The sequence below is a fragment of the Rhinopithecus roxellana genome, chromosome 1 (genome assembly GCF_007565055.1).
Source record: "Rhinopithecus roxellana isolate Shanxi Qingling chromosome 1, ASM756505v1, whole genome shotgun sequence".
NCBI lineage: Eukaryota > Metazoa > Chordata > Mammalia > Primates > Cercopithecidae > Rhinopithecus > Rhinopithecus roxellana.
Window position 1 is genome coordinate 58,227,874 of NC_044549.1, and position 17,919 is coordinate 58,245,792.

At 41.8% G+C, this 17,919-nt stretch overlaps 1 protein-coding gene across 1 annotated transcript; it reads left to right on the top strand.

The window, feature by feature from the left end:
- The first annotated feature begins 243 nt into the window (after nucleotides 1–243).
- SPINK8 (serine peptidase inhibitor, Kazal type 8 (putative)) lies at nucleotides 244–14,991 on the top strand. The gene is made up of 4 exons (XM_030931962.1): nucleotides 244–253; nucleotides 1,837–1,916; nucleotides 13,383–13,432; nucleotides 14,866–14,991. The coding sequence occupies exons 2-4, from the start codon at nucleotides 1,850–1,852 to the stop codon at nucleotides 14,989–14,991; spliced, it is 243 nt and encodes an 80-aa protein (XP_030787822.1). The 5' UTR covers nucleotides 244–253; nucleotides 1,837–1,849.
- Nucleotides 14,992–17,919: the final 2,928 nt, after the last annotated feature.

Below are 17,919 nucleotides of genomic sequence, written 5' to 3' on the forward strand. Positions count from 1 at the left end.
ACATACCACCCTCAGAAATTTGAAATATGAACTCACAAGATTTAGGCATTATAGAATTTAGAGTTGAAAGAAATAGATTTGGATCATGTCTATACTTCCTAATTTCAAAGCTCACTCTCTTCTACTGCCAGGCATTGGAACCTTGAAAAGACAAATAAGCTTTGCCTCCCTTCCTTGTTCATTATGAACAAACTATCAACAAAAACCATCCTGTTCAGCCAGTTTCTCAGAGCAACCATGGGAGTCACAGCAGGTAAAGTGGACTTCTAAATTTGCAAACTTTTAAGGGTTGTATTATTTATTACTTGTTTTTTTCTCAGGGGAGGTCTTGGGTAGAAATCACCTAGATATAGAATGAAAAATGTTTCCCTGGAAAATGTGTAGGATGAAGAGAATAGAAGCTACACCAAAGTAACAACACTAGGGAAGATTACAAGTATAGGAGTGAGGTTTTGGTGTTTTGTCCCTTCCTGTTTCTTACTGTCTGTTGACTTACACATGTTGTTGAGTGACTGCCCTTCAGAGATGGGGTCCAGGCCAGGCACCGTGGCTCAAGCCTGTAATCCCAGCACTTTGGGAGGCCAAGATGGGCGGATCACGAGGTCAGGAGATCGAGACCATCCTGGCTAACATGGTGAAACCCCGTCTCTACTAAAAAGTACAAAAAAACTAGCCAGGCGACGCGGCGGGCGCCTGTAGTCCCAGCTACTCGGGAGGCTGAGGCAGGAGAATGGCGGGAACCTGGGAGGCGGAGCTCATAGTGATCTGAGATCCGGCCACTGTACTCCAGCATGGGTGACAGAGCCAGACTCCGTCTCAAAAAAAAAAAAAAAAAAAAAAAAAAGAGATGGGGTCCTACTGTGTTGCCCAGGCTGGTCTCAAACTCCTGGGCTCAAGTGATCCTCCTGCCTTGGCCTCCCAAAATGCTGGGATTTCAGGCATGAGCCACCATGCCTAGCTACTTTTTTTTTTTGAGACGGAGTCTCGCTGTCACCCAGGCTGGAGTGCAGTGGCGCAATCTCAGCTCACTGCAAGCTCTGCCTCCTGGGTTCACGCCATTCTTCTGCCTCAGCCTCCTGAGTAGCTGGGACTACAGTCACCCGCCACCACACCAAGCTAACTTTTTGTATTTTTAGTAGAGACAGAGTTTCACCGTGTTAGCCAGGATGGTCTCGATCTCCTGACCTCGTGATCCAAAATACAAAATTAGCCGGGCATGGTGGTGCATGCCTGTAATCCCAAGTATTCGGGAGGCTGAGGCAGGAGAATCGCTTGATTCCAGGAGGCGGAGGTTGCAGTGAGCTGATATTATGTCATTGCACTCCAGCCTGGGCAACAAGAGCAAAACTCTGTCTCAAAAAAAAAAAAAAAAAAAGGAAACATGAAGGTCACAAGGCAGTGGTATAACATATTCAAAGTGCTAAAAGGAGAAAAAGCTATCATCCAAGAATCTTATATGCAGCAAAGTGACATTTCCATAAGCCTCCCAAAGGTCTGGGATTACAGGCATGAGTCACCACGCCTGGCACACCCGGCTACTTTTAAATATTTTATTGAAAAACTCTTGGTGTTTATTCTTTCCCTTGCAAGTATTCTTTACTAACTCTTTTTCTGGCATCTTCTAAAATTCTTTTTTTAACATTTTTTTTTCAAATATCCAATGATTTTAGGGAAATGAATTAAACAATTGAGTTGCATCAGACACAATTCATTCCAAATGACCCGAGGAAAGGACAAAGTATTTAGACTTCATTTCCTGGTCAGTGAGGGATCTCTGTGAGAACTTGTACTTTGCATAGGTGTTTGTCCTACATAAAAAGTTGCATATTTCCACAGTTCTTCTGTCACCATGAAGGGGACCTGCTCAGATGCCATCCTTGTTCTAGCTACCTCCATGTGGATAGCCTTTGCAATTGGTGAGTTATGTGTCCTTGGTCTGCCCACATTTTCTGCAGTAAATCTAGAATCATGAGAAAATTAGAGATGGAAGTGGAAGTGCTGTTCAGTTTTATTTAATCCTAATTTCTCATGTTACAAAAGTAGACATTAAAACCCAGAGAAAGGGTTCACACAATGTTGTTAGTATCAAAGCTAGGAGTCGAATCCAAACCATCAAAGTCCAGGAACATTGAACTTTCCAAAATGCCAGGTTACTACCTAAGGTATTTAAACTTCAGAAATGTACATTTCTAGAGTTTGTATATTTACATATCTCAGATCAAAAAAAGAACCTCATTAGGCTATGTGGAAATAGACTCGGATATTATTCTGGTTAACGGTGGGTTTTAGCAAAAGTTGTGCTTATAGTTAAGTGTAGGGAATCTCTGAAGGCCTCAACATGTCATTTTTCTATTCGGTTTCTGCAACTCTTTCCTACTTGTCTTCAATCTCTTACTTTCCATTGGTACTGTGTCTCACTTAAAACATTTTTTTCAAGCCTCTCACATCTTAGGGGAGTTCTATAACAAGCTGAAAACTATTTTTCATAACTCTCATATCTTACATAAAAAAACAAATAGGCCTGGTCCCTGTCCTCCCCTTCCCTCTCCAATTTAATCATCTGTTGACAAATTTAGGTATATTTCTACACTTCCTCACCTTTCATTCAATCCTCACCCCCATTGCTACTGAACGTATCAGTCATTGGCATCAGCCTCCCTGCAAGCCTGCTGTGTTCCCTTCTGGCTGAGTCTCATCCTCTGTTGGGAACACATCATAACTCAACCAAGGTGGACCACTCCATCTTTCTTGCAAATCACCCTTTCCTTATTCTCGTAGTTGTATGGCCTCATATTGTTTCCTCAAACCTATTTCTCCACTGTATGCCCATAACCTGTGACTAAGTTCCATTGATAGAACACTTCATATATCATGTAAATTTGTGCGTTTTCCACATTTCCACAACAGTGACTTCCTCAGTGAAGGTTCTCATCATTTCATGAAAATGTTTTTATATTCTCCTTAATCATTCCCTTTGCCTCTAACTTGACTTACTCTCACCCATGTACCACTGCTACAATAGTTGTCATTTTTAGTGCAAATCTTATCTTACTTCTGCTGTAATAAACACAAAAGCCTTTGTAATGTGGCCCTTAACTACTATGCTGGGTTTCCCAGCACCCATTTATTTACACATCCAATAAATACATACTGTGCGTTAACCTTATGCCAGTAACTGGGCTAGACACTGGTTACGTAGCAGGAATGGTACCTGGACACACCAGTGGTGGAAGATATATAGATATCATGGTTCATTCCAAATATGAACGCACTTTTTTTTTTTTTTTTTTTTTTTTTTTTTTTTTTTTTTTGAGACAGCGTCTTGCTTTTACCCAGGCTGGAGTGCAGTGGTGTGATCTCGGCTCACTACAACCTCCACCTCCTGGGTTCAAGCAAGTCTCCCACCTCAGCCCCCAAAGTGGCTGGAACTATAAGCATGTGCCACCATGCCTGTCTAAATTTTTTGTATGTTTAGTAGAGATGGGGTTTGACCATGTTGGCCAGGGTAGTCTCGAACATCTGACCTCAAGTGATCCATCGGCTTGTCCTCCTAAAGTGCTGAGATTAAGGCATGAGTCACCTCACCCAGCCACACTTTTTCTTTTCTTTTCTTTTTTTTTTTTTTTTTTGAGATGTAGTCTCCTTTAGCCGTCCAGGCTGGAGTTCAGTGGCACCATTTTGGCTCACTGCAACCACTGTCTCCCAGGTTCAAGTGATTCTCCCATCTCAGCCTTCCGAGTAGCTGGGATTACAGGCACCCGCCATCATGCCTGGCTAATTTTTGTATTTTAGTCGACAGGGTTTCACCATGTTGGTCAGGCTGGTCTTGAACTCCTGACCTAAGGTGATCCACCCGCCTCGGCCTCCTAAACTGCTGGGATTACAGGCATGAGCCACCACACCCAGCCCGGCCACACATTTTGATAAGTGTTTCAAAAGGTAGGAACAGTGAGAATGTGTAGAACTTAAGCCACTGCCTATCTTTCCCCTCCCCTTCCCAGCACAATGTGATGGAAGATCTACTCTGGACAGATATGGCCAAGATGAGTTTTTCTTTTCTCCCTAAGCTTACAGGGGACAATGGCATATCTCCCTGGGAAGGACATGTCATCAACATTTTTCATTCCTCCATACCTCTGTGTTGCTGAGGCTAAATTCCAGGAGAATGAGTCCAAGAGGCAGAGTCCTGTCTTTTCCCACCCATCTGCTACTTGTGAGACTGAGGCTCTATCCCAGGTGAGGCAGACTGAGAGTAGTGGGGCCATGATTGCCCTCACCCTAGCTTAGTGTATTAGTCCATTTTCACACTGCTATAAAGATACTACCTGAGATTGGGTAATTTATAAACAAAAGAGGTTTAATTGACTCACAGTTCAGTATGGCTGGGGAGGGCTCAGGAAACTTACAATCATGCTGGAAGGCAAAGGGGAAGCAAGGCACATCTTACTATGGTGAAGCAGGAGACTCAGAGAGTGAGAGAGCAAGGAAGTGCCATACTTTAAAACTCTCAGCTCTCGTGAGAACTCACTCACTATCACAAGAACAGCATGGGGGAAACCACCCCCGCGATTCAAACACCTCCCACTAGGCTCCTCCCTTAACAGGTGACACAGGTGGGGATTACAATTGGAGATGAGATTTGGCTGGGGACACACACAAATCATATCACTTAGCTTGTAGGTGGGAGGTTCCATGCTGGAAGAAAGAAACTGAGAAGATTAGAGGCTGTCACAAGAACAGCATTCTTACCATTATTACATAGTGTTCTGCTTGTAAAGTAGGTTATTGCTCTGAAATAAGCAGGCTACTGTCCAGAGCAATGACATAGATATTTTGCCCAGGGAGAAAGGCAGGTCATAAGAACAGAGATCTCCAGACATTTCTGAAAATCAACCAACCAAATAAAGAAAAACACGTTCTGACCGTATTTGTGTGGTGAAGTTTAAGCCTAAGGACACTGTTTTGGTCCATTTTGTCCTGCTATAACAGAATACCTAAGACTGAGTAATTGATAAAGAACAGAGGTTTATTTCTTACAGTTCTGGAAGGTGAAAGGTCCAAAGTTGAGGAGCCCACATCTTGCAAGTCCTTCTTGCTGTGTCATGCATGACAGAAGGTGGAGGGGCAAGAGAACACGCACATGTGTGCACACACACAAGAGGAATGAATTCATCTGTTTATCAGGAACCATTCTTGCAATAACATCATTAATCCATTCATGAGGGCAGAGCTCTCATGACCTAATTGCTTCCCAAAGACCTCATCTCTCAACACTGTTGTGTTGGGGATTATGTTTCTAATACATGAACTTTGGGAGACACACTCAAACCATAGCAGGCACTCTCAAAAACAAGAGAGATTTTGATGGGCAGCAATTAAGAGAAGGCAGGTGGCTCCATGAAAACAATAAGCTAAGCCATAGGTCAACTAGTCTACCAGAAAGAATCAGGAAAAAGACTGCTAAAAAGAGCCCCCTGCTGTGGGTAGGGGGGTCAGGGCAAACCTCATCTCAAAACGATCCTGTAGAGGGATCCAAATTTAATTGTATCAGACTGTGGAGGAATTTATGCCTCAGAGAATTGTCAAAAGCAATAGAGCAATCATGTAGCAATTAGCAGAATGTAACATCTGGTGTGATACCAATAGAGGCAACATCTTAACAGAGAAATCAGAGAAAGAGATAGTCAAACTTAGCCCTGCTAAAACCACTGTCACCCCAAGATGACTGGGCACATGGCCAAAGCTGTATCCTCTGAAGAGTGACATCAGGCCGGGCACAGTGGCTCACGCCTGTAATCTCAACATTTTGGGAGGCTGAGGCAGGCAGATCACTTGAGGTCAGGAGTTTGTGACCAGCCTGGTCAACATGGTAAAACCCTGTTTCTACTAAAAATGCAAAAATTAGCTAGGCAAGGTGGCTCATGCCTGCAATCCAAGCTACTTGGGAGGCTGAGGCAGGAGAATCGATTGAACCTGGGAGGCAGCAGTTGCAGTGAGCCGAGATCACACCACTGCACTCCAGCCTGGGCAACAGAGTGAGACTCTGTCTCAAAAATAAATAAAGAAAGAAAAGAAAAGAAAAGTGTGACATCAGAGGCTTCACACTGCAGGGGAAATAGATTTCACTAAAACATTCCAGCAACGTCATTAAACAAATTACAAGCAAACAACAACAAATCCTGAGAATGGAGAGAAGTCAGTATCCAGAGTTGCTATAATATACTATCTAAATATCTAGTTTTCATAAAAAATTATGAGACAAGAAAAAAACAGCATGAGATCCATACAAAGGAGGAAAAAGGCAAGCAACAGAGACTACCTGTGAGAGGGTCCAGACAAAACCATCAAAGGAACTAATATAAATATTTACAAAAACTGAAGGAACTCATGCTTCCAGAAGTGAAGGAAGATAAAATGATGATGTCTTATCAATAAGCAGAGACAAATTCAATTTTTAAAAAGAATGGAAACTCTGGGGTTGAAAACTATAATAAATAAAAACATTCACTAGAAAGCACAACAGTAGATTGTTCTTCTAGCAGAAGAAAGAATCAGTAAACTTGAAGACAAAACAACTGAGATTATGCTATCTTAAGAACAGAGAGAAAAAAATACTGAAAAAAAGAGCAGTTTCTTAGAAATGTGGGACACCATTAAGAATATGAACATACACATAATGAAAGAAGCAGAGGAGAAAAAGAGAAAAAGAAGAGAATGGAAATACTTGAAGAGATAATGGCTGAAAAATTCCAAATTCTGATGAAAAACCTTAATCTGTGCATCCAAGAAGTTCAATGAACTTCTGGTAGGACAAACACAAAGACATTCATATGTAGACACATCATTATCAAACTACCTAAAGACAAAGACCAAGAGAAAATCTTGAAAGCAGCAAAAGAAGCAAAACGTCTTTGCAAGTGATTTTTCAGTAGGATTAACAACTGATTTCACATCAGGAAGCATAAGCCGGGCGCAGTGGCTCACATCTATAATCCCAGCACTTTGGGAGGCTGAGTTGGGCGGATCACCTCAGGTTGGGAGTTTGAGACCAGACTGACTAACATGGAGAAACACCATCTCTACTAAAAATACAAAATTAGCCGGGCATGGTGGTGCATGCCTGTAATCCCAAGTATTCAGGAGGCTGAGGCAGGAGAATCGCTTGAATCCAGGAGGCGGAGGTTGTGGTGAGCTGATATTATGCCATTGCACTCCAGCCTGGGCAACAAGAGCAAAACTGTCTCAAAAAAAAAAAAAAAAAAAAAAAAAAAGGAAACATGAGGGTCACAAGCCAGTGGTATAACATATTCAAAGTGCTAAAAGGAGAAAAAGCTATCATCCAAGAATCTTATATGCAGCAAAGTGACATTTCCATAAAAAAAAAAAGGTGGAATTAAGACATTCCCAGATAAACAAGAACCGAGAGAACTTTTTTCTAGCAGAATTACCTTACTAAAAACACCAAAGGAAGTTCTTCAGGCTGAAAGCAAGAGGCAGACAAAAATTCAAATCCACATAAACAACACACAGCAAGGTAAAGATAAGTAATTATAAAAGGATAAATGCACATTTCTTCTCCTTTCTTATTTTAACTGAGTTTTAAAATCATTGTATAATTAGCAGGGCATGATGGAGGGTGCCTGTAATCCCAGCTACTTGGAAGGCTGAGGCATGAGAATCACTTGAACGCGGGAGGCGGAGGCTGCAGTGAGCCGAGATCATGCCATTGCACTCTAGCCTGGGTGATAGTTCAAGACTCAGTCTCAAAAAAAAAAAAAATTTTTTGTATAAAATCATATATGTGGGCCAGCATGGTGTCTTGTGTCTGTAATCCTAGTACTTTGGGAGGCCAAGATGGGAGGATTGTTTGAGCCTAGGAGTTTGAGGCCAGCTTGGGCAACATAGCAAGATCCCATCTTTTAAAAGATAAATTACTAAAAACTTTTAGACCATATGTATGCAATTATATTTTTCTGTCTACAGCATATAGAAATGTAATGTATTTGACAATAAAAGCACAAAAGAGATGAGTGGGAACAAAGCAGGATTGATGCAAAGAAATGACACCAGATGGTAACTTAAATCTGTAGGAACAAATGAAGAGAACAAAAAATGGCAAATAAGAAGGTTAATATAAGAAAGGATGGGTCAGGCATGGTGGCTCATGCCTGTAATCCCAGCACTCTGGGAGGCCAAGGCGGGTGGATCACGAGGTCAGGAGTTTGAGACCATCCTGGCCAGCATCGTGAAACCCTGTCTCTAATAAAAATACAAAAAATTAGCAGGGTGTGGCAGCATGTGCCTGTAGTCCTGGCTACTCAGAAGACTGAGGCAGGAGAATCGCTTGAACCTGGCAGGTGGAGGTTGCAGTGAGCCAAAATTGTGCCACTGTACTCCAGTCTGGGCAACAGAGTGAGACGGCATCTTAAAAAAAAAAAAAAAAGGAAGGATGGCCGGGCGTGGCGGCTCACACCTGTAATCCCAGCACTTTGGGAGGCCGAGGTGGGCAGATCACCTGAGGTCGGGAGTTTGAGACCAACCTGACCAACATGGAGAAACCCCATCTCTACTAAAAATACAAAATTAGGCATGGTGGTGCAGACTGTAGTCCCAGCTACTGGGGAGGCTGAGGCAGGAGAATCTCTTGAACTAGGGAGGTGGAGGTTGCAGTGAACCAAGAATGCATCAGTGCACTCCAGCCTGGGCAACAGAGTGAGCCGCTGTCTCAAAAAAAAAAAAAAAATTACAACATTACATTAAAAAATACTTACTTATGCAACATAAACCAGTGAAGGAGGACTTGAGATAAAAGGAGACATACACAAAACAAAAAGTAAAATGGCAGGTATAAGTCAATTCAACTATATCAATGAAAATGTTAAATGTGAATGAATTACACAATCCAATCAAAAGGCAGAAACTGTCAGACTGAACAGAAGAAAAACCAACATGCAACTATATGCTTTCTATGGAGATACTCCTTAGATTCAAAAACATGAATAAGCTGAAAGTAAAATGATGAGAAAAATATATCATGCAAACTGCAACCATAAAAAGCTGGAATGGTTATACTAATATCAGACAAAATAGACTTCAAAACAAAAATGTTACTACAAATGAAGAGAGACATTCTATGATAAAGGGTCAGTCTATCAGGAAGATAAAACAATTATGAACATGTATGTACCTAAAAATAAAGCCCCAAATATATGAAGCAAACTAACAGAATTGAAGGGAGAAATTGATAATACAACAATAATAGTTGGAGACATCACCTCACACTTTTAATAATGGCTAAAACATAGGCCAGGCGTGGTGGCTTACGCCTGTAATCCCAACACTTTGGGAGGCCGAGGCAGACAGATCACCTGAGGTCAGGAGTTCGAGACCAGCCTGACCAACATGGAGAAATCCTGTCTCTAATAAAAATACAAAAATCAGCCAGGCATGGTGGCACATGCCTGTAATGCTAGCTACTTGAGAGGCTGAGGCAAGAGAATCACTTGAACCCAGGAGGCAGAGGTTGTGGTGAGCTGAGATTGCGCCATTGCACTCCAGCCTGGGCAACAAGAGTGAAACTCCATCTCAAAAAAAATAAAAATAAAAATAATAATGGCTAAAACAGCTAGACAGAAGACCAATAAGGAAATAGAAGACTAGAACAACACTATTAAACAACTAGATCTAACAGACATCTACAGACTACACCATCCGACAACATCAGAATACACATACTGCTCAGGTGCACATGCAATGTTCTCCAGGATAGGCTATATCCTAGATCATAAAACAAGCCTCAATAAATCTAAAAGGATTGAAATCCTTTTAGTAAAGTAAAGTACTTTTTCTACTATATAGAAATATTTCTTTGAATGTATTTCTATATGTTCTCTATATAGAAATGTAATATATTTGACAATAACAGCACAAAGGAGGTGAGTAGGAGCAACATTGCTCTCACCACTACTATTTAACATTGTACTGGAGGTTCTAGACAGGGTAATTAGGCAAGAGAAAATGAATAAAAGTTTTCCAGATAGGATTGGAAGAAGTAAAATGATCTCTATTTGTAGATGACATAATTCTGTGAATAGAAAGTCCTAAGGAATACTCTAAAAACTGTTAGGGTTAATAGCAAGTTTGCAGAATACAAGAGCAATATACAAAAATCATTTGTATTTCTACACACTACTAATGAACATCCTGAAAATGAAATTAAGAAACCAATTTCACTTACAGTAGCATCAAAACTAATAAAATACCTAAGGATAATTTACCAAAGGAGGTGAAAGACTTGTACACTGAAAACTACAAAACATTGATGAAAGAAATTCAAGAAGACCTAAACCAACATAAAAATATCCCATCTTCATGGATTGGAAGACTTAACATTGTTAAGATGTCAATACTCTAGAAATCAATCTACAGATTCCATGCAAATCCTATCACAGTCCCAGCTGGCATTTTCACAGAAATGGAAAAGCTGATCCTAAAATTCATATGGAAAAGCAAAAGACTAACAATAGACAAAACAATCTTGAAAAAACAAAGTTGAAGTACTCACACTTTTCAATTTCAAAGCTTACTACAAAGTTACAGACATCAAGACAGTTTGGTACTAGCATGAGAATAGATATACAGGTCAATGTTTGAGTCATACATTTTATGAAAAAGAAAAAGAAATACAGACCAATAAAATATAAGAATCCAGGGGAAAAACACCTTACATTTGGAGTGAATTGATTTTAACAAGGTCTTAAGACAATTCAGTGGACGATAATCTTTTTAAACAAATGCTGCTAGGACAACTGGATATCTATATACGAAAGAATAAATTTGGACCTTTTCCATGGACACAAATTATAATGCCCTAACATGGATCACAGAACTAAATGTAAGAGCTAAAATTATAAAGCTATTAGAAGAAAACCATATGAGTGAATTTTGTGACCTTGAATTAGGCAAAGCCTTCTTAATGGTGGCACCAAAGGCAGAAAGGAACAACAAAAACAAAAAGATCAATTGGACTTTTAAAAACTTTTGTGATTCAAAAAATACCAATAAAAATACCAATATGGCCAGGAGTGGTGGCTCATGCCTGTAATCCCAGCACTTTAGGAGGCTGAGGCAGGCAGATCACCTGAGGTACTGAAAATACAAAAATTAGCTGGGCATGGTAGTACACACCTGTAATCCCAGCTACTCAGGTGGCTGAGGCACGAAAATTGCTTGAACCTGGGAGGTGGAGGTTGCAGTAAGCAGAGATCATGCCACTGCACTCCAAACTGTGTGACAGAACGAGGCTCTGTTTCAAAAAACAAAACCAAACCAACCAAACAAACAAAAACAACAGAGATACCACTTCACACCTACTAGGATGGCTATAAGCAAAAAGAGAGATAGTAACAAGTGTTAGCAAGGATGTGAAGAAATTGAAGCCATCGTGCATTGCTGGTGGGAATGTAAAATGCAGCTGCTTTGGAAAATAGCCTGGCAACTCCTTAAAAGGTTTAAATATGACTGGCAATTCCACACTTTGTATATACTCAGGGGAAATAAAAACACATGCCCACACAAAAATGTGTGCATAAATATTCATAGCAGCTTTATTCATAACAGCAAAAAAGTGAAAGCAACTCAAATGTCCATTAACTAATGGATAAATGTGGAATATACATAAATTGAATATTATTTAGCTATAAAAAGGAATGAAGTACTGATACAAGCTACAATATAGTTAAAACATTAAAACACAGACACAAAAAACCACATACTTCATTGCATGACTCCATTTATATGAAACGTCCAGAGAAGCAAATCTATAGAAACTGAAAGTAGAGGCTGGGCTTGGTGGCTCACATCTGCAATCCCAGAACTTTGAGAGCCTGAGGTGGGCAGATCACCTGAGGTCAGGAGTTCGAGACCAGCCTGGCCATCTCTACTAAAAATACAAAAATTAGCCAGGTGTGGTGGCATGCACCTGTAATCCTAGCTACTTGGAAGGCTGAGACAGGATAATCACTTAAACCCAGGAGGCAGAGGTTACAGTGAGCCGAGATCGCGCCACTGCATTCCAGCTTAGGCGACAGAGTGAGACTCTGTCTTTAAAAAAAAAGAAAAAAAAAAAGAAAGTGGATTATTGTTCTTCAGGGGCGAGGGTGGGGCAGGAGGGGAAATTGTTGAGAGAGGGGCATGATAAACCACTGCTAATGGTTACAGGGTTTATTTTTGGGGTGATGATGGCATAACTGTGAATATACTAAGAACCATCAAACTGTACACTTTAGGTGAATCTTTTAAAAAGAAAAAAAAAAAATCCTCTATATGATGGTAAACACCAGTAAATTCGGCTGGGCATGGTGGCTCACATCTGTAATCCCAGCACTTTAGGAGGCTGAGTGGGAGAATTGCTTAAGCCCAGGAGTTCAAGACCAGCCTGTACAACATAGTGAGACCTCAGCTCCACCAAAAAAAATCAAGAAAATGAGTTGGGCGTGGTGGTGCATGCCTGTAGTCCCAGTCACTTGGGAGGCTAAGGTAGGAGGATTACTTGAGTCCAGGTAGTTAAGGCTTCAGTGAGCTGATATCCTGTCAATGCACTCCAGCCTGGGTGACAGAGCAAGACTCTGTCTAAAAACATTTTTTTTTTAGACGAAGTCTTGCTATTTCGCCCAGGCTGGAGTGGAGTGGCGCAATCTTGGCTCACTGCAACCTCCACCTCCCGGGTTCAAGCCATTCTCCTGCCTCAGCATCCCAAGTAGCTGGGACTACAGGCTTGCACCACCACGCCTGGCTAATTTTTGTATTTTTAGTAGAGATAGGGTTTCACGATGTTGGCCAGGCAGGTCAAAAAATATTTTTTTTAATCTGGTAAAATTCTATGATATGTGAATTATACTCAAGAAAGCTGATATATATGAGAGTTGATAACGTATCATACATATTATATACTATTATATCATATGATTATAATATATACTTATATAAAATTTTATATACTATGTAATTGCAAAGATTGCTTTGCATTGAATATGTAAACCTTAATGAAACTCAGCATCTTTTAGGGCATCTCAATATAATGAATTCATGGTAATTTGTAACTTAGAGCATGTTTACTAAAAATAACTGACAAGGATTATAGAAGTTGTTACTTATGAAATGGAAGAGCTAGAATTAAGATCTCCACTTTACAAGAAGGTAAAGGCAGATATTTCCTGATTCTTCACTCCTTTAGAGGGCAGCTTTCATCAAAGAGGATCCCAGTCTCTTCTAATGGGGTTTGATGCTTCCTGTGTGCCAGCTAGGGTTCCCCTCGTCTTACCTTTTTCCCTGATGGCAGAAGACAGAGAAGCAACTTTTCTTTATGTGCTTTTGTCTTCCAGACTTCCCCCTTCCTACGGCCTCTGAAAGAGGTCAGCTAGGCGAAACAAAAGTGAGTACTGCTTCCTTGGTTCCCAAGAACAGGAATGGGGAGAGAGCCAGTTTCCCCAAAAGCCCCAGCTCTTTCTTCTGGGAGGTGGGCAGTGGAGGGGGCATGCATGGGAATAACAGAACAATAAAAGCTGAGTCACCAAGTATGTGTAGCACATTTTATATATTCCTGAGCCTTCTTCTCAAGGGTTCTCCCAATCAGTTTACATAACTCACCTGTGGGGTAGAAAGCAAGTATTTTGCACCAATAAATGGATGAGGATGTCGTGGCACAACTTCAGGTAGGTCCTATGCCGCAGTGGATACTCTTTCCACCGTGATATGCCAGGCATACCCCCTGCCTCCCTCATACCAAGGCCCTATGTGGTATTTTCTCCATCGCCTTCCTTCGGTGCCTTCAACCTGCTGTGACAAGTTTGAGCCCCTGCCATCTGAGACATCACATATGGTAATGTTCATCAGATTTTTTTTTTTTTTTTCCTGAGACGGAGTCTCACTCTGTCGCCCAGGCTGGAGTGCAGTGGCATGATCTCAGCTCACTGCAACCTCCGCCTCTCAGGTTGAAGCAATTCTTCTGCCTCAGCCTCCCGAGTAGCTTGGACTACAGGTGCCCGCCACCATGCCCGGCTAATTTTTGTATTTTTAGTAGAGATGGGGGTTTCACCATGGTGGCCAGGCTGGTCTCAAACTCCTGACCTCGTGGTCTGCCCACCTTGGCCTCCCAAAGTGCTGGGATTACAGGCGTGAGCCACCGTGCCTGGCCATTCATTAGAAATTTTAACCTGGAAAGACATTTCCCTAATTTTGTTCTCTGTAACCTAACAACCATATTTTGTGGTTGGTACAAAAATATGATTGTTAAGTTACAGAGGGCAGGTATTTTTATCTTAATAAAGAATTTATGGGAGACTGGAGAGTGCACAGATTATATATTATTTTACAATTATATATATATTGTGGGTGGTAACTGTTGGGGTCAAACACTGAGGCTTCTGAATCCTGTTCTCTGAACTCCTGGTCTGGTGCTCATATTCCATCCACCTCCCAAGCTACACATCGTAACAGCCAAAGGACCTGGATGAAAGTGTCTGAAGCCGGGCGCGGTGGCTCAAGCCTGTAATCCCAGCACTTTGGGAGGCCGAGACGGGTGGATCACGAGGTCAGGAGATCGAGACCATCCTGGCTAACACGGTGAAACGCCGTCTCTACTAAAAAATACAAAAAAACTAGCCGGGCGAGATGGCGGGTGCCTGTAGTCCCAGCTACTCGGGAGGCTGAGGCAGGAGAATGGCGTAAACCCGGGAGGCGGAGCTTGCAGTGAGCTGAGATCTGGCCACTGCACTCCAGCCTGGGCGACAGAGCGAGACTCCGTCTCAAAAAAAAAAAAAGAAAAAAAGAAAGTGTCTGAAGCAGTTGTGTGTGTCTCTCCTTCAGGTTGAATGCCTCAAGAATATAAATAACTGCTGGTTTTTGTCCTACATCAAGCCCAGTGAACCTATTTGTGGCAGTGACAAGGTTACCTACAGTAGTGAGTGCCATCTCTGCTCCAAAATTCTGTAAGTCCTAATTTTGTTCTCCCTTTCTTTCAAATCAAGAGGCTAAGGGTGGTCAAAAGAGGGTGATGACCTCAGCCCACTTCCTACATCATCCAATGAGATCTTCTCTCCAGACATTCCTCCAGTATTTGTTCCTCCCTTTCTTCCATCCCTCTCTGTGACCTCAAAAGGTACATGTGATCCCATTCAGACAATGCAGAAACAGAAATCCACAAGGTGAGGGCACTGTGCGTGACCTGTTCAGGCCTCAAGTGGAGGCACTCAGAAACAAGCAGCCACAGCATTTAGATCATGTGACCCTACATGAAGGTCATCCTCATGCCCCCTCAGGCCAAAGAACAGAAACAAAGAACAAAAAGAAGAGGAAGAGGAAGCTAGGTGAAGAATCTTCCCAGCTAATAGTTGATTGGTCCTAAAATGGATATTATTTTCCAAAACAACTTTCTTTAGCTTTCAACTTAGTATGTGGTTTAGTCTCTGCACCTATCACATGTTAGAAGCTTTGAGTAACACACAAGTGAAGTGCCCAATTGTTGAGCCCAAGGGGAATAGCAAGGAGGAGGGGTTTGCATCAAGGAAACTCCCTATAGAGATAGGAGGAGGATTCTCTGACATCTGCTTTCTCCTTTAAGGAGAAAAGCCACACCCTTGTCTAACTAAGGCTTACAGGTTGAGTGTGGTATCTTAAGAGAGAAAAGCAAAAACACAAGAGTAGATCAGAATTAGTTCTCTCTCTCCTTCCTCTTCTTAGCTTCTCCTCCAGAGAAGGAATAAGAATCTTCTTGATCAGGATGAGAGATATTTGGCTGGGCAGGATCGGACTTTCTTGTATTCTTGGCTGAATAAACACTAAAGCTTACACTAGAACCCATAAAAGAATTGTAAGGTAAACAACTTTGGTGTCAGCCTCAATCACTGGCACAGACACCGACACCTGGCCATCAGAAAGCATCACCTGGGGAATGCGCAGCATCACAGAGTCAAACGATGCTGGAACCAGGAGACATCTGAGAGATGGCCTCCAAAGAGCTCCCTTTCAGTGTATCTTAGGAATTATTCAGGCTGGGCGCGGTGGCTCATGCCTATAATCCCAGCACTTTGGGAGGCCGAGGTGGGAGGATCACCTGAGGTCAGGAGTTCGAGACCAGCCTGGCCAATATGACAAAACCCCATCTCTACTAAAAATACAAAAATTAGCTGAGTGTGGCGGTGCATGCCTGTAATCCCAGCTACTCAAGAGGATGAGGCAGAAGAATCCCTTGAACCCAGGAGGCGGAGGTTGCAGTGAGCTGAGATTGCACCACTGCACTCCAGCCTAGGAGATAAAGCAAATCTCCGTCTAAAAAAAAAAAATAATAATAAAAAAAAGAAATTATTCTCTTAGCAGTTGCACTGGAGATCACAAGTTAAATTTTAATTTATACCAATCTAATTTGGATCAATACCAACTTAATTACAAAAATTTTAAAAAATATTTTTGCCTAGAGGGGTGGCTCAAGCCTGTAATCCCAACACTTTGGGAAGCCAAGGCAAAAGGATTGCTTGAGCCTGGGGATTTGAGACATGAGCAACGAGATCCTGTCTCTACAAAAAAATTAAAAACTTAGCCAGGCGTGGTGGCACATGCCTATAGTCCTAGCTACTTGGAAGTCTGAGGCAGGATGATTGCTTGAACCCAGGAGTTCAAGGCTGCAGTGAGCCATGATCATGCCACTGCACTCTAGCCTGGGCAACGGAGCAAAATTCTTTCGAGACAGGCAGATCATGAGGTCAGGAGATCGAGACCATCCTGGCTAACATGGTGAAACCCCCTCTCTACTAAAAATACAAAAAATTAGGTGGGCATGGTGGTGGGCGCCTGTAGTCCCAGCTACTCAGGAGGCTGAGGCAGGAGAATGGCATGAACCCGGGAGGTGGAGCTTCCAGTGAGCCGATATCGCACCACTGCACTCCAGCCTGGGCGACAGAGCAAGACTCTGTCTCAAATAAATAAATAAATAAATAAATAAATGCTTTCTTTTCTTTTCTTTTTTTTTTTTGAGACTTAGTTTTGCTCTTGTTGCCCATGTTGGAGTGCAATGCTGTGGTCTCAACTCACTGCAACCTCTGCCTCCTGGGTTCAAGTGATTCTCCTGCCTCAGCTTCCCGAGTAGGTGGGATTACAGGCACACAGCAACAAGCCCAGCTAATTTTTGTATTTTGTAGAGATGGGGTTTCACCATGTTGGCCAAGCTGGTCTCAAACTCCTGACCTCAGGTGATCTGCCCACCTCGGCCTCCCAAAGAGCTGGGATTACAGGCGTTCCAACACCAGTCTTCTCCCTCCAGGTGCTACCAGGCTGCTGGTTTTCACCATGATTGTGGGTGGTTGTTTTTCATTACTACCATGGAACTGGGGATGCTGCAGATGGGTTCAGAGCAAGATAAAATGCCACGAAGCTCACTATTCTTACTGAGATGCAGCAATTTTTCTTGAATAGATGTTCCTTGGATTGCTGCATGGTTTGATTTTTTTTTTTAAATTCCCAGAATTCTTGAAAACTTAATTCTGACCTTTTATGTCAGTGTTCTTGTTGCTTTTGTGGAGGAGAGAATTTTTAAAGATTCTTCTCCATTTTCACTGTCCATGCCAAAGGGCTCACTTTTGAATGAAGACACTGAGACCTGACGGGAGCAACTTATCAAAGTTCTTATAACTATAAATGGGTGCAAATGCATATTTTTAAAGATTGAGATAAAATTCATATGACATAAAATGAACCATTTTAAAGTGAACGAATTGGTAGCATTTAGTACATTTACAATGTTATAAAACTGCCACCTTTGTTACTTTCAAAACATTTTTGTCACTCTAGAATAAAACCTCATGTCCATTAAGCAATTAACTGCCCATTCCCTCCTCCCCACAGTCCCTGGCAACTAGCAATAGACTT